Raw genomic sequence first — 20,364 nt, forward strand, 5'->3', positions numbered from 1 at the left:
CTCATGGTTTCAGAGTTGAGGGCGGAGGAAGTCTGGAGCAGGCAGGCCATCCCTGTTGCAGAAGCCGATGCCCTGACTTGCCTTCAAGCAGCAGTGAGAGGCCCCCAGATCGATCAGCTGTCTGTACTGCGCTGTCGTGGCTGCGACCAGGACCCTGACTGCCGGAGTGAAAAGGCTTGCAGGATTGCACTGTGTCAGACGTCAGTTACACATCTTGGGCTCGAACAGGCGGCACAAGAGAGCTGCTTCACAGCGGAGACATTCGGGGTGCAGGCGACTCTTCTGGTGCCAGCATGAGACCAGTCACCCCGAATATTGAGATGATCTGCTGGACACTCGCAGTCGGTCCACTTTATTTCATCAGTTCTTTTCAATATTGGACTTATTTTCAGGGTATTTTAAATGCTTTCACATGATTAAATGCATTTTGTACAAAAATCCTGATAAATGTTATGGCTTTTTTTCACAGTTGATTTCCTGTAAGGACGAAGACTGCAGTTTAAAATTCCTGTTGTATCTGGGCCTTCATCATGGATTCCTCTTAGAAGAGGATGTCCTGTCAGTCCATCACTGAATCTTCACCTCTAACTCAATTCAATCCCTTTCCCCTTGTTCAGGCTATGTCTGCTGTACTGTGCTGCGGGCCTGTGGCTGATAATGTCGGCTTGTCGTCAGATGGGTATCTGTACAAGTGGCTCGATAATATATTGGATTCCCAAGACAGAAAGGTAAGAGAGCTCTTCTCTGTCTTCTCTTACTGTAGCAGGTTCCTTGTAGGTGGTTATAAAAGAGCAGTAATGGGGTGGATTCGAGGATGTTGTTCAGCAAAACCCCGTGCGCTGGGTTTCCAGTATCTTTCGGACCCTTGAATTCCTTTGATCGATACAAGTCACTCTGCTTTCCAGCCATGCTGCGGTAGATTATTCCACACATAATGAGCTCGTGCTGGCATGATGAATTGGGGTTTATTATAGGGCTCCAGAATGAAGTACTGCCTTAGGTATCCGAGGAAAAGGGACTGTGTTTCGAAGAAGTCAGTGTTGAAATGTTCCAGGAAGTCTTGGCAAGCAGTTTATTGCATTTGCTTTACAACGGTGCCATCTACTGGCAGTCAGTCGGTGGTGTTCTGTAAGGACTTGAACGCTTTTTTAAAGGAATCTGAAATCTGCCTGCAGTGTGTTTGGATGATTTGTAACTGTGGTTGACCCGTTGTGAACCCCTACAGTTCACACAGAGTATCACTGCTTATTGGTTTTTCTCAGCATAGACAGGATCTTTTTGGTATGCGAAGAAATCATATTGACTAATCTGGTAAAATGCATTGCTTTTTATTCTATGCTAAAATCCACCACATATACGTTATATGTTAGACATTTTGATGCTGAAGAGCGAGGTGTTTTATTGTTGTAATCCAACACAAGGATATTTTGCCCTTCTAACATCTCATTGTCCTGAAGCACCTGAAGAGAAACTGTTACTGCCTGTGTGTACGCTGCTCTTGTCTTAATGTCATGTCTGCTGTATTTTTTACTTATTTAGTGTTTTCTAAGCAAATTAAAAACATTTTAATGTAGAATAGACCAGAGTATTATATGTAGGCAGCAAAACCAGGAACCACAAAAGTACAGGAACTTTTAAGAAGCTACTATAATTATAATAATAATTCCCGACACTTATATAGCGCTTTTCTGGACACTCCATTCAAAGCGCTTTACAGGCAATGGGGATCCCCTCCACCAGCACCAGTGTGCAGCCCCCCTGGATTTCCTTACTAAAGGAAAAGACTTAGGTATTTGTTGGCACATTATTTTCATCTTCAAAGCAAACAGTGTTAGCATATTTAGTTAAAAGTGGAGAATTTAAATCAATGGATGTTGTGTTAAAATGTGTACAGTGCCCTAATGAGACCTCATTTAAAATAGCGGTCAGTTCTGGTCACTGCAGTACCAAAGGTATTGCTGCCCTGGAATCGGTCCAGAGAGGAGCGGCCGGGTTGGAAGGAATGTGCTGAAGTGACGGGCTCAAAGAGCCCAACTTCTTTAGTCCAGTGCAGACTGCAAGGGCTCCTGATACGAGTAGGCAGAAACCTCATTTTGAGAAACTGGAGCCAGAGGGCAGTGGGAGTGCATTGAAGTCTGAGGACCAGAGGCACTTCTTTACCCTAAGAGTTGTAGAGGCATGGAACAGAACACTGCCTCGTTTCCAAACACACAAGATCTCTGGATCAGTTGGCTACTGAAGCCAAGCGGTCCGGATGGGCCGAGTGTCCTCCGCAGTCCCGTTGACCGAGGGCGGCGGTCCAGCGCCCCTGGCCTGTTCCGCTTCTGAGCCGGCCTGCTCTCCCTGTCCAGGTGCACCAGCTGGGCTGCGAGGCCGTCACGCTGCTGCTGGAGCTGAACCCGGACCAGAGCAACCTCATGTTCTGGGCGGTGGACCGCTGCTACACCGGCTCGCGGCGGGTGGCAGCCGGCTGCTTCAAAGCCATCGCGAACGTCTTCCACAACAGGTACCGTCCTCCCCCGGCGCCCGGCGTGTCTTACCAGCAGGCCGAAGGGTTGTAAAATTCGGCGTCTGGTAGCCTGTGCATGTCCAGCTCGTGCCTTAATGTTCCTTTTCACTGGGGCTCACAGCTTGAACTTGTCCCCCCGCAGGGACTACCAGTTCGACACAGTGGTCCTCCTCAACCTGATCCTCTTTAAAGCAGCCGACTCTTCCAGGGACGTCTATGAAGTTGCCATGCAGCTGCTGCAGGTGTGTCTGTCGTAACCCAGAGCTGTGCATCTTCGATTTACCTTCGTGCACAGATGAAATCCATGAGGTTTCCTGCGGTCTGCTGAAAACGCAATGCCCAATCTCTTTAATCGCAGTGTCCCAGTGTGCCGTCTCGAAGGGACAAGATTTAACGTGAATGTTTAGATAAAGGGCATTTCTAACTGTTCAGAATGGCTGTGCCTCTTTATGGAGATATGCTGATACCTGCTTCGAGCGCTTGGCCCCAGCATGTGTAACGAGCACCCTGTGTGTCCTGCCCGTCCCAGATCCTGGAGCCCAAGCTGTTCCGCTACGCGCACAAGCTGGAGATCCAGAGGCACGAAGGGATCCTGAGTCCTCCCTCCCCTCTGCCACACCTCTACTCCGTCTCCTACTACCAGCTGTCCGAGGAGCTGGCCAGGACCTACCCCGAGCTCACCATGCCCATCTTCTCAGGTAGAGCCCACCAGCATCAGAGCACGCAGTTAAATAACCGAACCCCTAACAGACCGGCTAACCGCTTAAATCTCCTGGACACATGCGAGGTCGCCTCTTAAACTGTAGCGATTCTTAATTAGCTTACAACCCCCGATCATCTGAGTTGAAAATGAAATCTTGCAAAGGCTGCAGCCAAGCAGCTTGTTGGTGGGTTGAGGGACGGATTCGTTCAGATAGAGAGCTCAGCTGCAGTGTAAACCCTGACCGGGACTGGGAGCCCCTGGCTTATTGTACCAAGTTTTGACTTTGAAAGACCTGGTGAGTTAATAAGAGAGCAGTGCATCCAGGATGAGCAGCCTGTCCCAGCTGCACTCTTCATCAATGCTGGTTACTCATTTCTGATTGGGTTCCCACCCTTGTCGAGCTTCACTCACAGGAAGTTCATCCCTGAGCTCACTGCGGGTAGCTGCGTAGTCTGCCTGCGAAAGCTGGATGAGAAATTATCGTGTTCTCATCTTTCTTAGCATCGTTCTTGAAGCACTGTCAAATGTCAAACATCGGAATCTGCTGTACCGTCCACGTACGGTCTAAATTTTCCTTCAGCCTTAAACAACAGTAATAACAGTGTGTATACGGACCACACAGGACATTCAGTGCATTTTACAGACATATCCAATCAATTAGAAATAACACTGCCACATACATCCAGAAGATTTGAGTATGAGCTGCATGCGTATACATGCTGGCAGAGCGATGCTGTGAATGACAAGAGGAACGGCACTTGGAATGAGTGGCTTCTTAAAAAGTGTGTGTTGTCACCTTGGGTGCTCTGAAACCTCGTGCAGATGGTACTGTTGCAGACTGGCAGTGGCGTGGGTGTGAGGCGCTGCTCGTGTCCATGTCTGCGGCCAGGAATCCTGCTGCCCGTGTTCCTGATCCTTGAGAGCGCGCGTGAGGAAATAAGGCCCCGGGGGGCTCGGGGGTGTGTCTCTGTCCCCGCACGGGCGTGACCCCTCTGCCGTGTGCTGGTTCCCGCAGAGGTCAGCCAGAGGATCCAGACGGCGCACCCCGGTGGGCGGCAGGTGATGCTGCACTACCTGCTGCCCTGGATGAACAACATCGAGCTGGTGGACTTCAAGCCGTCGGCCCGGCGGCAGGAGGAGCCCCCGCTGGAGGGGGAGGCGGAGGAGGACCTGAAGGACCGGGAGATGATGATGGTGACCAGCCGGCGCTGGCTGCGGGGCGAGGGCTGGGGCTCCCCGCACGCCACCACCATGGTGCTCAACAACCTCATGTTCATGACGGCCAAGGTCAGCCGCCTGCCCCTGCCCCTCTCCCTCTTCCTATCTGTCTCTCTGCTCCTGTCCCTGCCCCTTCCCCTCTCCCTCTCTCTGCTCCCGTCCCTGCCCCTGCCCCTCTCCTTCTCCCTGTCCCTGCCCCTGTCCCCTGCTCCCGTCCCTGCCCCTGTTCCTCTCCCTGTCCTTTGTCTCTGGGAAGATGTGGGGACGGTTTTTCATCTGTGTTTCAGGGACCAGTCGTTAAAGATAAAGAAAAGACATCAAGCTCAGGGGTCCTTGGTCCCGTCATTAAAGAACTTATTTTGAGCTCTGGCCTCCACAAGAGACCAAGGCCTGCGCAGATGTAATTCCTGTCGGTGCCCTGTGGAAGTGTGTTGTCTCTAGAAGTGCGAAGCTGGGCGAGTTGTGACTGTCTTGTTTCCGCAGTACGGGGACGAGTTTGCTTGGTCAGAGATTGAAAATGTGTGGACGACACTGGCGGACAGCTGGCCGAAGAATCTGAAAATCATCCTGCACTTCCTGATCAGTATGTGTGGGGTGAACAGCGAGCCCAGCCTCCTGCCATACGTAAGTAACAGCGCCATCTTTGTGCTCCTTTAAGAGCACTGTTGCAATGTGAAGCGTGTTGTTGTAGTTATTATTAATCATAAAGCAAAGGGAAAGAGTAACAAAGAGTCTCGAAGAAACGGTGTGTCTGCTGTGCACCATCCACAGCTGTACCCTGTAGGCTGGCGGTTCTGTGCCTTCTTGTGCTGTCTCTGCTCCTGAAAGGTAGAAACCACGTTGCATTGCTCCAGTCGTGCTCTCGAAGCAGGGGGTTTTGCGTCACACATGCTAGGGGCTTGCTGGGGTCGGCCAGCCTGAGAGCAGAGGTGCTGACTGTAACACCTGGCTTTTTGCGGGCTGCTTGTCTGGCGCTCTTGAGAGATGCGCGTGCCGTCATCTTCGTAGACAGTCAGGATTGAGAGACTGCCTGAGAAAGCGGCATCCTTAATCCACAAAAGCAGCTGGTGCTTTCGTAACAATACTCTGTAGTCAATACAGTAATACCTCATTATACGAGCTTAATTCATTCCTCAAATACTGCTAATAAAGTGAAAACCCAGGTAATTGAAATTAAATTCCCATTCCTTCCAGTGTTGTAATCTCAGAACGGTTCCAGAATTTAGTAATGACACCTCAACACCCAAACCTCAACTTAATACAGAAATTAATAACATTCCTGGTTCATTATTAGCCAACGCATAAGCAATTGGTGCTTTCCTGCACTATGTGCGCTTTATTATAAAAAAAGTAGAGAGTGAGAGTCTGCTTGTGAAATGGAGAGGGTGGGAGTTGCTACTGTGCATGTCGTGTAAAGGAAAACGAGGGCGAGGGCCCGCTGTGCTTTTGGAAAGAGTGTCTTTAGCGCGGCAGGAGTGCAGCCGCTGTGCTGAGGCCTGGGCCGGGGGGCTCACGGCGTGTCTGCGGGTGTTGCAGGTGAAGAAGGTGGTGGTGTACCTGGGCAGAGACAAGACCATGCAGCTGCTGGAGGAGCTGGTGTGTGAGCTGGAGCTCACCGACCCCGTGTGCTCCGCAGTCACCCACATGGACAACCCCCCCTATTACCGCATCACCTCCAGCTACAGGATCCCCTCCGTGACCTCAGGTACGCCCAGCCGCCACGCGGCCGTCAAGCCGCTCGGTCCTGGAAGTGATGCAGCTGCCCGAGGACCCTGCGGGCCATTCGACTGCCCGGCTCACGGGCGCCGCACTGTAGAAGGGCCTTCACAACGCGGGCTCCTGCTTCCTCCCTGAATATGGAGGTTCATGAGAACAAGTACAGGTTTATTCCTGCTGAAAAAGAGGTGAAAAGCAGCCCGACGTTGCGGCTGTGGAGCCTTCTCTGGGTCTTCTCTTCTCAGCAGGAATAAACCTGTACTTGTTCCTTTGCAGCCTACGCCTGCTGACGCAGCTGCCTGCTTGAACTGCTGTGGTCCGTGATCATCTCGTGCGAACCCTTTTAAACCCACTCTGCTCAAGGCTTCGGCACCTGTGCTCCACACCGGCCGTGGAAATATTTCAAGCAAAGAGCTCTGCTGAGACCAGGGCGAGGCTCTGATCAGTGTAGTGCTGTTTGGTATCGAATAATAAAAATTAACTTTTTTTTTATATAGCACCTTTAAGGGTGGCTTCTCAAAGCGCTTTATAGAGGGGTGTGCTTGGATTTTTTTTCTGTTACTCTACATCTGCAGCTAGTGATTCGTTTTTTTTTAAAAACTCCCCTTGCACCCGTCTCCCTGCAGGAACAACGTCCAGCAGCAACACGATGGTGGCTGGCGCTGACGGGCATCACGACGCCAAGATGATGAAGGACAGCACCATGGAAGACGGGTACGCTCACAGAGGCAGTGCCAAAAGTGCTCAGCTCTTGCATTAAATTACTCACAGGAACGAGTACAGTATTGTTACTCTTATTACAGTCGTAATAATGTTCATATAGAGCTTCTTCGACTCAGGAATTGAGCTACTATGAACAAATAATTGCACGAACTTAGTGAACAGCATGTGCAGGTTCAAAGGAACAGAAAAACAGTTAAGGGCAGATTTAAAAATGTGTGTTTTTTGAGAAATAAGATTGCACTGACTGCTTTCCTGGTAGATGAAAAGGGGTTGCAGTCTTTGACTAGGACATGTGAGTTTCCTGACACTCAGGCTTGAAGCCATCTGTACAGGTTTGTGTGTCCTCCGGTGTGTCTCTGTCGCCCGGTGTCTGTTCATCCTGCGTGCGCAGGGTGTAATCACTGACATACTCCGTTGTAGGCTCTCTTTGAGCAGCGTTCTACAGAAAAGAGTGCGCGTGCACGAGTCCGCGCCGGGGGGCTGGCGCGTGGCCTGACCTCCCCTTTCCCGCTTGGTGTGTCGCAGCTACGCCCACCTGGACGTCTACAGCGGGCTGAACGGCAACCTGAGCAGGCAGCATCACCGGCTGGAATCCCGCTACAGCAGCAGCTCGGGGGGCTCCTACGAGGAGGAGAAGAGTAAGCAGAGCGCGGGTCACGCTGTCCAGCAGGGAGGCCGCTGACCGCTGCCGAGAGCAGACACAGCCGCCGGGCTGAGGGTTCGCTTCTCTGCGAATCCCTGATTCCCACAGAGCTAGGAAGGGGTGTTGTGATGTTTTCTGTAGTCTAACGGTATTCAATTGTAAACTAATTATGTCAATGTAAAGTGTTCAAACTTTGTTTTACAGTTTTAAGGCTGTCTCCCGGTAATCTTTGTCTGAACAGGGAACAGGGCTCTCTTGAAAAAGACTAAGAGCAATAATACTGAAAATGGCAGCTGCCTTGTGATGTCACTTTCAGTGTGTAGGGGAGACCTATTTTTCTCTTCTTCTGAGGACAGCTGTCAGCCTCAGTGTCTTCTTTGTGCTGGATAAAAAGGTAGAGCTTGGATGAGGTGGTGTTTGCTTCAGTGCGAACTAGAAGACACCCACGGAAGTTAGGGGAAGTGCTTTCAAAACTGAGATCAGGAAGCTCCTTTTTTTATGTAAAAGGGCGGTGGGGGTTTTCAACAAGCTACCCAGCCATGGTGTTGAAGCCGACAGCCTGGCCTCCCTCAGGAATCAGCCGACAGAGATCCCAGGAGCAATAGGATATTAACAGGCCGGCTAAAAAGCAGGACAGATGAGCCGAAGAGCCTCCTCTCCTTAGTAACCGTTCGCATGCTCAGTTTCGGGGGCGCCTGGGTGCGGTTCACTGGAGATCCAGCTGACGCGGCGAGGAAGGTCGTGTGTCGCAGTGTGGAGAGCGAATCGAGAGACGAGGGCAGGGATGCGAGGCGAGCTCTGCAGGGCGGGCCGCGGCGCTGACGCTGTGGGAATCGGTGTTTTCCAGGCGACTCCATGCCCCTGTACGCCAACTGGCGGCTGAAGGTGATGGAGCACAACCGCCCCGAGCCCCTTCCCTTCCCGCCCACGGGGGGCTGCTGGTCGCCCCTGGTGGACTACCTGCCGGAGACCAACAACCTGGGGGTCCCCCTGCACAGGTGAGCAGGGCTGCAGCCAGCGCCCGCTGCTCCTCCGCAGTCCCCGGCGCTCCTGGGCTGGGCGTCACCTTGTCCGCACGCTGTTTTCCAGGTGCAACATTGCCGTCATCCTGCTGACCGACCTGATCGTGGACCACGGCGTGAAGGTGGAGTGGAGCAGCTACCTGCACCTGCTTCTGCACGCCATCTTCATCGGTGAGCAGCCCGTCTCGCCCCTGGCCCCCGGCCTGCAGCGTGCACACAGCCCCACATACAGTTCACACAGCTCTGCATACAGTCTTTCTCAGAGCGGTATTATAATCCCAGTCAGTCTCTTGTGTCTCTCATGTTACCATAAGCGGCATGTTTGAAAGAGAGAGACAGTTAACCCTTAACATTTGCTCTGAAATGCCTTTTCTACGAGCGCTCCCCTAGACAGGTGTCTGTGTCCCTTTGCCAGCAGAGCGTAACCACAGCTTCCCAGAGCAGACGCGTTGGTACAGATTCTCCTCTTCTGCTCCTTAGGGTTCGACCACCAGCACCCGGAGGTGTACGAGCACTGCAGGAGGCTGCTCCTGCACCTGCTGGTTGTGCAGGGGGCCAACGGTGGCGTCCAGTCCTTGGCGTCTGTGCTCCTGCGCAACAGGGAGTTCAACGACCTGCGCGTGCTCACCGTGAAGCACACCCCGCACGTGGAATACAACTTCACCGGTGAGTGCGGCGCCCGCGGATACCTGCAGCACGACGGGCCGCCCAGCTGGTCAAGGGTCTGGTCAAGCAACTTGTTAGGTCAAGTTGCATAAAGATCTCGGCTGGAATGGAAGCCAGCAGGTGAGCTGGACCCCCTGCGGGGATAAAGCAGCCTGTAATTCCACAAATGAGCCAGCAGGTGGAGACAAAGCCGCCTTCAGGAGCCCTGAACCTCGTTAGTGTTGAGAACAAGATCTCTATAAACACCCTAAGCGGGCAGGAAGAACGTGTGTGCGTAATGTAAGTATGGTAATGTCACTTCCCAAATACCGTGCTGCAGCTACCTGTGGTTTCCTTCTGCGGGAGACTTCGTGAGCGCTCAGAAATGGGTCACTGACAAGCAAACAAAACTGTCAAGGACAGCATCAAGTGCACCAGCGGAGTTGGCGCTCAGACACCCTTGTTCTCCCACAGGCGTGCAGGATGTCCTGTCCGAATACCAGCTCAGACACCCTTGTTCTCCCGCAGGTGTGCACGACTTCCTGCCTGAATACCAGCTCAGACACCCTTGTTCTCCCGCAGGTGTGCACGACTTCCTGCCTGAATACCAGCCCTCCCCGATGACCGACTCGGGCCTGAGCTCCAGCTCCACCTCCTCCAGTATCAGCCTGGGAGCCACCAGCTCTGCCCTCCCGCAGCTCCCTGCCGCCCTCCTCCACGAGGCGGACCTGTCGGCCGAGCAGGACGAGAAGGTCAAGGCGCTCATCGACTTCATCACCTCCAGGTGCGTGTGCGCTGAGGGGCCGCCGCTGGCTCTCCTACCGCAGCGCCCTGCGCCAAGCGCGCCTCTCGGCCTCGGCCTGCAAGAGCCTTCCTTCTGAAAGACGACGTCTCAAGGCGCTGTAGCGGCAGCTGTTCGTTTGCTTAATATTTCCTTAAGAGATGAACGATGAAACATCAGCCGTAGGACACGTACATATTGCTAACATCCAGCCATGAAACCTTAGTCAGCTCCATTTTCATCTCTGGTTTGGAAATTAGATTGGTCAGGGTGCTCAAATAAGGTATTCATATTCTGTCATTGAAACAGGACATCTAGCGCCCCTGCCTGGCATCACAGATATCTTAATTTAGTGCAAAGTGGTCTAGCAGGAATATCATGTTTTTTCAGGAATGTTTCTGCGTCTGCCGCAGAGAACTGTAACTTTATGCTGTACTGCTGAATTTTAAGTAAGAATTAAAACATTTGTTCATAAAAGAGAACTAGGAGGCCGAAGCTCTTATCTATGTAGTTAGATGAGCACAAAGCCTTTATGCTGTGATAAAATAGCTGTAATCTGCTGAAACACTGCAAATCTGTAGGCTGCACTGTGCTGAGACTGGTGTGGGATCCCTTCTCTCTCCCCCTGTCCTGTAGGAAACGTGGGCCGCTGTGGAACCACGAGGATGTTTCTCCCAAGAACCCGAACATCAAGAGTGCTGATCAGCTGACGGTGTTCCTCCGGCACGTGGTGGCAGTGTTCAAACAGTCCCAGCCAGGTAGTGTCCCTCGTCCCTCCTGGGGAATGAGCGCTTTTTATTTTGAGTGTTTAATTGATCTGATCTCAATGTCATTGACCGTTTCAGTTCCCCCTAAACAAGGTTGAACTAGGTTTCCTTTAGTGTAAACGTTTTCCTTCTTTATATTTTTAAACAGCTGTTCTGTTATGAATTAAAACCTGCACTGGTATTTTTCTATTTCGCTCCCCGCCTAATTTAGCTGAATTATTTCAGGTAGTAGGAAACGCCTACGCGTTCCTTTAAATGTGTTTTGTAAGAAGAATCGCTGCATCGAAATGAAATGAAACTGTAGGACCTGTGCCATATTTCACAAAATGCTTTTACCTCTGGGCCAGCAAATTAACTGTAGAATGCTCAGTGAATCTGAAAATTGATGCACTTGACCTGATATCAATTTTCTGTGCAACATAAGGCGTACATTGGGGTTCTTATACATTATATATATACAGCACAGTAAATAAGAGCAACCAGAGCAATGAACAGGTTGTAGAGAACAGTAAATAAGAGGTAGTGGGGGAAAGAAAAGAGGCATGGCGGTGCCTGCAGGAAGCGCAGAGCTGCAGTGAGATCTGAGGCCCTGCGGAGGCTGTGAGCACGCGCCCTGCAGCGGGTGGTAAGACCCCTGTCTGCCCGCAGGGAACCAGCTGGAGCAGCTCCTCAGCGAGGCGGCCCTGCAGACGGCGCTCTCCTGCTCCTCGCGCCACTACGCCGGCCGCTCCTTCCAGATCTTCCGGGCGCTGAAGCAGCCCCTCACCGCAGGCACCCTCTCCGACCTCCTGTCCCGGCTGGTGGAGACCGTGGGGGACCCCGGGGAAGAAGCTCAGGTGAGTCTTCGCTCAGTGGGGGAAGCCAGGTGGCTGGTGCAAATGATCTTGGTGGACCAGTAGGGGGCAATCTTCCCTTCAGCCCCAGCAGGGACAGAGGGGGACACTGTGACGGAGTTGGTGATAAGTGAGGGTCTGTGTTAACGCTGGCATCCTGGCTAATCTCCACTCTGGCCTCATCCAATCTGGCCTCCCAGCTGTGTTTAGTGGAGCGAGTAGTGACTCCTCAACACCTGGAATCTACTTGCACCCACCCCAATTTCAGAAACCGGGTTTTAAACCCCCCAGTGTGTTGTGTATGTTGTACTTTGTCTTCTTCAGCACTTCTGCTTGTGTTAGACCTGCACTTACATACTGTTTAACTGCAATTTACTGTATCTTCGGCAGGAGAGTTTTAGATCTAATTTTAATGTGCAACTGATTGTTTGCAAGCCGCTCTTGCTCACTTACAGCAGGATGTTATTTTGACGTTTGGACTCCTTCAAGGAAATCACATCACCCTTAGCTGTTGTGGTCGGGCTGAAATGTAGGCTGGGCCTGGCCTGCGCTGGGATGGAAGACCCTTTAAGAAGGATTCTGATATCCGCAGGAAGCGGCGTTGACTGGCCAGCGGGTGGCTCTCTTCCCTCATGGACCAGGAATTCCAGCCCAGCCCCAGTATACCATCAGCGAGCACTGCTTTGGAAGCAGATCTCAGATGAAATGTTACCCACGTCAATGTCAATTATCCGCACGCTCATTTATTTTTAGCATAATCATGAGCAGAGTTGCATTTACTGTGGCATATTGTGTACTGAAACATCTTCGTCTCTGTGTAATTGTAATTGGCTGAGCGCAGGCCTGTGGCGTTTCTAACGATCATCGCCTGGGTGGCTGTTTCTGCAGGGCTTTGTGATTGAACTGCTGCTCACCCTGGAGTCTGGCATCGACACCCTCGCCGACACCATGAAGAGCTACGACCTGCTCTCCGCACTTTCTCAGTAAGAGCGCTGGCCGGGGTCGTGTTTTCTCTCTCTCAAACCGGGGGGGCACATGTCAAACAAGGTGGAAGAGCTTTTAAAGCCCAGAACAGGAGGCAGTTCTTCGCACACGGGGTATTGGGAGTACAGGCTACCCCGCCCTGTTGTTGAAGCCGATACCCCGGCTTCCTTCAAGAAAGAGCTGGATGTGATCCTGGGTTCAATTAACTACCAGTGACCTAGCAGGCCAGGTGTTTGTAACCCTTCTTACGTTCTCATTCTCTTTATTCTGTCAAACCATTCAAATATTAGGTTTGCAGAACCTAAAAAAAGGTTGACACAGACAAATTGGTGAAAAGTTGTTTCTCGTTCGTTCGACTGAGCTTCTCTCTAGTAGCGCAGTGTGTTACAGGGGTGTTGCTGATGTAGGTAGACGGCGACGAACAGGGCGCTGCGCTGCGCACGGAGCTGAATTGCGGAGTGGTGTGAGCCAGGCTTGCTCCCGAGCCTGCTTGTTTGTTTCTTAGCCCCTCTCCTGTGCCGTGTGTGTTGAAACGCAGAGGTTCGTACCACGACCCCCTGCTGGGGACCAAGTTTGCGGCCAACCGGAAGAGCACCGGGCAGCTGAACCTGAGCAGCGGGCCCTTCCACAGCCACTACAGTCACACGCGCAGCAGCTCCCTGCGGGCCAGCCTCGCGGGCGACCGCAAGGGCGACCGGCGCCGCAGCAACACGCTGGACATCGCGGACGGCCGCGCCAACTTCGGCAGCCTGGCCAGGACTCGCAGCCTCTCCTCTCTGAGAGAGGGGGGCGTCGGCGACGTGCCGCCGGCCGTTGACCCCTGCAACCTGATGGCCACCATCTTCTGGATCGCCACCTCCCTTCTGGAGTCGGACTACGAGTTCGAGTACCTGCTGGCCCTGCGGCTCCTCAACAAGCTGCTGGGCCAGCTGCCCCTGGACAAGGCGGAGAGCCGGGAGAAGATCGAGCGGGTGCAGGGCAAGCTCAAGTGGTACCACTTCCCCGGCCTGCAGCAGCTCTTCCTCAAGGGCTTCACGTCCGCCTCCACGCAGGAGCTGACCGTCCACCTGCTCGGCAAGCTCATCACCGTCTCGCGCCACGCGCTGGTGGACCCCTCCCAGGTGGCAGGTGAGCACCCCAGTGGCCACGTTGCTGGAGCTGTCTTTCTTACTGTGTCGGGTTTTGCCAACAAGGGTGATGGAGAAGAGAATTCCTGCCGTTCGGCTGTCGGCAGGAGAAGGAACCTGGCGCTGTGGTCCCGGAACACACCGGCCTCTCCAGAATCTCGTTCCTGGGTCTGCCAAGTGTCCGGATTTCCTCCGGTTGCAAGATCTGCCAGTCCTGCTGTCTTCAAGCCCTTGTGCTCGGCCAGGCTGAGCTGACGGCGCTTGTTGTGCCGAGTGGGTGCTGGTGCCATTGAATGCCACGCTGTCTTCCTGTCACAGGGGCGTTTGGTCAATGCCGCCGGCTTCTGAGCATTGAAGAGCTGACGTTGCTCAGTAAAAGTCCTTGCTTTCTTTGACACGAAAACTGATGGGAGCTTTGTGTAAGCAAAGGAAAATTGTCTGGCATCATGTCACATTTGACTTATTTGAAACATGCCTTAAAGAGCCGATACGATACGTATGAAGCAATACATGCTGTTTTTGCAATTAGTTTTATTTTGTTGGTTTTTTTAGAAAACATGTAAGATCAAGGCAGTGCTGTTCAGTATTCCTTGGATTCCATTTCTGTGCATATTTCTGTTGTCATGTTTCTATCAATAAGCTCTCTGAAAATTACTTTTCTTATCTGCCAGGTTTCCCATTAAATATCCTTTGCCTCTTGCCTCATCTCATACAACATTTTGATAACCCCACCCCATTCTGCAAGGAGGCGGCTGATAAGATTGCCAAGGTGAGTGCCGCCGAGCCAGCCAGTAAGAGCAGGAAGGATAATATCCTACTGCCCTTGTGGGGGGTTTAATATGCAGGTCGTCTTCTGCCTTTTCATTAATGGTTTTCTCTGCTTTTTTTTAAACTCTTGTGAAAGTTGAATACTTTGTCCCATTTGTTATCATTGGCAGTTTTAATAGCTCAGACTTTATTGGCGAGCAAACCCAACCTGCGTTCAATGCATCCACTATTGATGTGGTCAGGTTTTTGAGTGTAAGCGGTGTTAAGACTCATAATCTAGCAGTGCGTTGAGCTTCTTTCAAGCATGTTTGTTTGCTGATCAATACTACGCTTTGGGCACCTGTTTCTGTATCCAGTGCTGTAAACACCTCAGGCATGTGTTCCTGGTAGAGCACCGGTCCGAATGAGCTCCGGACTGGCAGGGCACCGGTCCGAATGAGCTCCGGACTGGCAGGGCACCGGTCTGAATGAGCTCCGGACTGGCAGGGCACCGGTCCGAATGAGCTCTGGACTGGCAGGGCACCGGCTCCGAGCCGCGAGTAAAGCACTGTTTGTCCCTTCCAGGTCTGCGCCGAGGAGAAGTCGGCCACTCTCTCCAACTTGGCTCACATGATGAGTTTGTACAGCACTCACAGCTACTCCCGCGACTGTTCCAACTGGATCAATGTGGTGTGCAGATACCTGCACGATTCGTTCTCAGATATCACGTTCAGCCTGGTCACTTATCTCGCTGAGGTAAGTTGTTTGCTCCATGGGGTGCTAGCTGCTGCTTGCTGGAACCCATGCAAAGTCATGTCCTAAGGGGAGAGCGATGAACAGAGCAGGGTTTGCTCTTGAGCTGCCTTCAGGGGCATCGCTGTCATCCCCCAACCTCCTGCGTGCCAAGGGCAGGCGTGTAGTCAGAGGCTGTGTGCTTGAAATTGCCACCCAGTACACTGGAGACGTCCCTGGAGTCCCTGCTTCTGTCAGTGTTCTCTCAAGTCATCAGTGTAGGTTTACAGCCAAGAGCCATGTGTTCGTGCAGGTCCCCTTTTTGAGCATCCCTTTACGTCAATTCACCGTTTGAACACCTGGAGACAAATCTCATCTTTAAGAATGTGGGTCTGTCTAGTTCACGCTGCTCTGGGGCCCCTGTAAAACCACTCTGGGAGGTGGAGCATAAATAGAGTCCTGAGAAACCCCAAACTGAGGTCATTTCCCGTAAGCTGCATTCCCTGATCAGCAGTTGTCGGGAGATTATTTTGTCAGGAGCTCTGCTTGTGCATCATGCCTGTGTCTGTATCTGTGACCGGCTCTCTGGCTTCCTCCCAGCTGCTGGAGAAGGGCTTGGCCAGCATGCAGCAGTCCCTCCTGCAGATCATCCACAGCCTCCTGAGCCACATCGACCTCTCAGCTGCTCCAGTGAAGCAATTCAACCTGGAGATCATGAAGGTCATTGGGAAGTATGTGCAGGTGAGTCACCTCTCTGACAAAGCAGCAAAAGAGATGGGTTGTCTAAATGCTTTTTAGGCCACCTTCATGTGTTTTTTTTCCTGTTTTTGTAACTGTTTTTAATTCTTGATATGAACCTTTGCAAGCAGAATCGGAACATTTTGACCATCTGCCTCCCAGAATCTCATCTTGCTGTAATCAGGAATAAGCCAAGGTTATCAGCCTAGCAAAATGGCTGGGCAGCTGGTTCCAGACTCCAGGCTACTGTTTTCAGTTTTACGTGCCCTTTCACATAGCACAGAACTCACATGTGCACTTAGATTAATGAGGACACATCATGCGTTCTTCCCATGGATTGTAAGAGTTTGTGGAATTCAGGTAATTATAACAACAGTTTCAGGAAATGTCTAACAGTTGTTTTTTCTGCTCTTAATGTACAAGTTCTCTTAGCTCTGTAAGGTCATGCAACTGTTATGTCTTCCTTTTCTGCAAAACTGTAAAACGTTTCTGTAGTAGAGAAAAGCCAAGCAAACCTAGAATCCATATTGAAGCGCTTCCCCTGTCCCGCTGCCCTGGTGTGTTTGTAGTCGTGTCTGAAGGGTCACAGTTGTAATTCCACTCTCTGTCACTGAGCAGTGTTGCAGGACAGCGACTGGGTGGTCTGCTGGCCGCCTTCGGCTTTTGAAGGACCACATTTTAAATAAGATAACCCTAATCCTCTGCACATCATCCAGGATAAAAAATAGAAATAAAAAAATGACTCCTCTGCCTTTTGTGAGAGCCATTTGGAAGAGCCTGCCTCGGGACAGGAAGAGGCCTTAGTTTCCATTCTTGTAAGAGTGATGTGTTCAGATACCTGAATTGCTTTTGAAGGCTTTTTTTTTCTTTTCCACTGGGCCCGAGGGTGTATGTTCACTAAAATACTCGCCATTTGAAGGAACATCTTTTCCCTTTGTAGAGCCTCTCCTTTCAGAGGTCTGTGGCGCTGGTGCGGAGAGTACTGCAGGCCCAGGGCCTGGGTCCCGGGGAGCGGGGGGGGCGAGCGAGTGAGGGAAGGGCAGGGTGTCACTTGGGTCATTGTGCCGCCTTCCTCTCCAGGGGCGATGTCCCTCGTGCAGCTCGCCGTGACTGCTGGAGCAGGCTTGTCGGTGCAGAGGGGTGGGGCGTCTGTCTGCAGAAAGGGGGTCCCCCAGGCCCCAGGCTTGGGGCACTTGCAGCAGTGGTGTGCAGCACCAGCCCCTCGAGGTTTGAAGGACGAAGTGGTAAATTAAAGCCGGTCAGTTGGATTATTTCCGTTGGCTGCTCCGAGCGCTGGGCTGGTGCAGCCTTAGACACGAGCTCTGTTGAGAAGCACCAGGCAGCGGGCGCAAGCTCAGGACACGGAAATCAGCCCATCCCAGACGTGACCTGGGAGTCTTGCCTGTTACTGGAGTTAAAAAATACCTACATGACAAGTTTTCAAAATATACCGAGGAAAAGGCCGCTGTGTTTTTGTCCTTCCTGTTTCTCCTGTTTTTCTTTAGTTTGTAAATTGAAAGTGAAAAATTGAAAATTGAGAAGTACATTCTCACTCTGCCCCTTAATATTTACTAATTTACTAGTTTACAAATTTAATAAGTAAAGGTTTATTCCATGCTGAAAAGACAGGAAAAGAAACACAATGTTTCGGCTGTGGAGCCTTCTTTGGGTGTGTAAGAAGGCTCCACAGCCGAAACGTTGTGTTTCTGTTCTTCTCTTTTCAGCAGGAATAAATCTTTACTTGTTCCTTTGCAGCCTATGCATGCTGATGCAGCTACCTACTTGATCTACTTCAACAAATTTAATATTTTAATTGACTAATTTAGTAGTTTGCAAAAAGGCTGGTAGATAGGTGATCAGTTTTACTTTTCATCCCTCAGAATCTTTCCTTCTCATTGTCTTCTCTCCACGCTTGATACTCATTTGTAACGACGCAGGAAGCGTTTCGGTTTGAAATAACCAAGGTCAGGGGCCCTGCGGTCCATTAAGCCGAGTGCTGTGAAGTCGGGCAGCAGTGTGGGAGCCCTTGAACTCGCTGGCGGACGCGGTTGACGGCCAGTCTCCCTGGAAGGCTCCGTCTGTAGCGGCAGGGCGCTCACCACTGTGTTCTTGTGCACAGAGTCCCTACTGGAAGGAGGCTCAGAACATCCTGAAGCTGGTGGTGTCGCGGTCGGCCAGCCTGGCCGTGCCCGAGGAGGTGCACCGCTCCTACAGCTCCGAGTCCGCCGGCTCTCCCGAGATCGCCTTCACCCGCATCTTCAACAGCTCCTCTAAGGAGCTGCCCGGCAAGACGCTCGACTTCCACTTCGACATCTCGGAGGTACGGTGGCACAGCCGCTGACCCAGCTCACTACACATGTGTGCCAGTGGAGTTTGGGTCCCGTGGGTGGCGTGGGCATTATCCTGGGTGCTAAGGTCCCGTGTGCCAGGGCTGCTGAGCTACCAGGGGAACTCTGTTGGACACTGGGACTCCCGTCTCTTCCGGCACGGGCACTAATACTATTGGGGGGGGGGACTTCCCCATGAAGCAAAGGGCTGTTCCCAGCTTTTCCGTCTCCGTGTTTCCCCCAGACACCCATCATAGGGCACAAGTACGGGGACCAGCACAGCGCAGCGGGCCGGAACGGCAAGCCGAAGGTCATCGCCGTGACGAGGAGCACCTCGTCCACCTCCTCGGGGTCCAACTCCAACGCCCTGGTGCCGGTCAGCTGGAAGAGGCCTCAGCTCTCCCAGGTACGTCCCGAGCGTCAGTGGGCAGTGGGCAGTGGACAGCGGGCAGTAGTCTCTGGGCAGTGGACAGCGGGCAGTAGTCTGTGGGCAGTGGGCAGCGGGCAGTAGTCTGTGGGCAGTGGACAGCGGGAGTGGGCATTAATCTGTGGACGGTGGACAGCAGGCAGCGGGCAGTGGACAGTAGTCTGTGGGCTGTGGGCAGTGGGCAGCGGTCATTGGACAGCGGGCAGCAGGAGCAAAAGGAAAACATCTTCCCTGTGATGGCCTGGATGCATAGAGTTTTCACCTCCACCTCCTACTTCCTGTGTTTCAGAGGAGAACCAGGGAGAAGCTGATGAACGTCCTTTCTCTGTGTGGCCCGGAGTCTGGTCTTCCCAAAAACCCTTCTGTAAGCTTTCATGTTTTTTTAAACCTGGGCAGCATCTCTGTCTCAATGTTTGGCCGAAGGACTGCAGGCCCATGGCCCAGTTCTCTGTAGCGTCCTGTGCCTCTGTGTGTAACCCGCTTCCTCTCCTCTGCCTGGCCGTTCCGGGGGGCTCAGGTCGTGTTCTCCTCGAACGAGGACCTGGACGCCGGAGACCAGCAGGCCAGCCTGATCTCCACCACGGAGGAGGCCATCCGCGAGGAGGAGGCCGCGGTGGAGGACGCCAGCAGCGAGCAGCAGTTCGGGGTCTTCAAGGACTTTGACTTCCTGGATGTGGAGCTGGAGGATGCTGAGGTGAGACCTGCCGTTGCCCAGGGTGCAGAAGCTGCACCGGTCTCTGGGCTCTGCATGTGCAGTCCTAGCAGGGCTTCCTCTGTGGAGAAGACGCAGGTTTGCGTGGGTCTTTACGAGCAGCAGTTCCGCTGCTGTTTTGAAAACAGGATCTGTAACTGTTTCTTGAAAATATGTGAATTTGTTTAGAGTCAGAAAAGGGCCTGGATTTTTATATATATGCACACAAGTATGTGCAATTGCATGTGCAATCGTCATGAAAAGTATAAGTGGCTGTAAGTTGTACGTGAACAAAAGACCCCTTTTTGTTTCCATGTTTTCGTTTCATTGCACAAGCTGGGATCGGTAAGTGGGATTAATCACTCAGGCGTAATGATTTCTGGGCTCCCTGGCAATCTAGGAGTCTGCTCTCCCACCCCCTTCTGTTGCTGCTCTTGAGAGCCAGCTGTCTGTGTACCTGAAGAAACTTGCTTTATGAGCATGATAAGAGAACTGGAGAGTTTTCCGGTTTGTTCAGATATGTTAATATCCCCGAGGCCTGTGCCTTGTGCCCCTTCCTGCTTTGTGCTGCCTGAACAGAGTCTTCCCAGCTTTCTGTTCGAGCTGTATGCAGGCGCTGGAGTTCATGGTGCCTTTCATAAAGCTATATAAGATGTTACTTAGTGTTAGAATGGAAAAAAAGGCACAGATATGGAAATGATGGTCAGCTTTAATGTGGGCTGTAAGGTTAAGAAGCAAACGGAGTCATTTTCGTTTTCTTCAGTGAGGCATTTTGCCTTTGCCCTTGTTTGGGTTAACGCATCGAAGACGTTAAAGCTCTATGATTGGTTATGAAATCATAATTGTGCATGAAAATGTCAGACACTGATGACAGTATACAAGAAAACAGCTTGTGTTTAGTGCCAGAGCTGCTCTTTGGATCCTGGCATGAGGTGAAAGAGATCTAGCTGTGTGTGTGTTCACCATCAGCCCAAGTTTGGATGAAGTCTACAAGTGTCTTCCTTGTTCTGTGTTCACTGTTCCTGTTCTTT

General features: G+C 52.0%; 1 protein-coding gene across 13 annotated transcripts in view; it reads left to right on the top strand.

The window, feature by feature from the left end:
- Positions 1–20,364, top strand: part of fryl (furry homolog, like) — a 128,693-nt gene that overhangs the window by 90,933 nt on the left and 17,396 nt on the right. For all 13 annotated transcript variants that reach the window (XR_016091089.1, XM_088917020.1, XM_088917011.1 and 10 more), the window contains 24 exons: positions 618–728; positions 2,352–2,506; positions 2,652–2,751; positions 3,039–3,207; positions 4,228–4,499; positions 4,914–5,054; positions 5,967–6,135; positions 6,773–6,860; positions 7,395–7,507; positions 8,360–8,510; positions 8,602–8,705; positions 9,015–9,200; positions 9,762–9,963; positions 10,597–10,718; positions 11,376–11,563; positions 12,449–12,543; positions 13,083–13,672; positions 14,343–14,440; positions 15,004–15,174; positions 15,751–15,891; positions 18,008–18,208; positions 18,460–18,621; positions 18,932–19,006; positions 19,160–19,336. Coding sequence is in view for 12 of the 13 variants with exons in the window: in XM_088917020.1 (XP_088773146.1) it covers positions 618–728; positions 2,352–2,506; positions 2,652–2,751; positions 3,039–3,207; positions 4,228–4,499; positions 4,914–5,054; positions 5,967–6,135; positions 6,773–6,860; positions 7,395–7,507; positions 8,360–8,510; positions 8,602–8,705; positions 9,015–9,200; positions 9,762–9,963; positions 10,597–10,718; positions 11,376–11,563; positions 12,449–12,543; positions 13,083–13,672; positions 14,343–14,440; positions 15,004–15,174; positions 15,751–15,891; positions 18,008–18,208; positions 18,460–18,621; positions 18,932–19,006; positions 19,160–19,336 (3,981 nt within the window). In the remaining variant the exon portion in view is untranslated. The remainder of the gene's footprint in view (positions 1–617; positions 729–2,351; positions 2,507–2,651; positions 2,752–3,038; positions 3,208–4,227; positions 4,500–4,913; positions 5,055–5,966; positions 6,136–6,772; positions 6,861–7,394; positions 7,508–8,359; positions 8,511–8,601; positions 8,706–9,014; positions 9,201–9,761; positions 9,964–10,596; positions 10,719–11,375; positions 11,564–12,448; positions 12,544–13,082; positions 13,673–14,342; positions 14,441–15,003; positions 15,175–15,750; positions 15,892–18,007; positions 18,209–18,459; positions 18,622–18,931; positions 19,007–19,159; positions 19,337–20,364) is intronic.

The sequence above is a fragment of the Atractosteus spatula genome, chromosome 1, assembly GCF_055471065.1.
Source record: "Atractosteus spatula isolate fAtrSpa1 chromosome 1, fAtrSpa1.hap1, whole genome shotgun sequence".
Classification (NCBI taxonomy): domain Eukaryota; kingdom Metazoa; phylum Chordata; class Actinopteri; order Semionotiformes; family Lepisosteidae; genus Atractosteus; species Atractosteus spatula.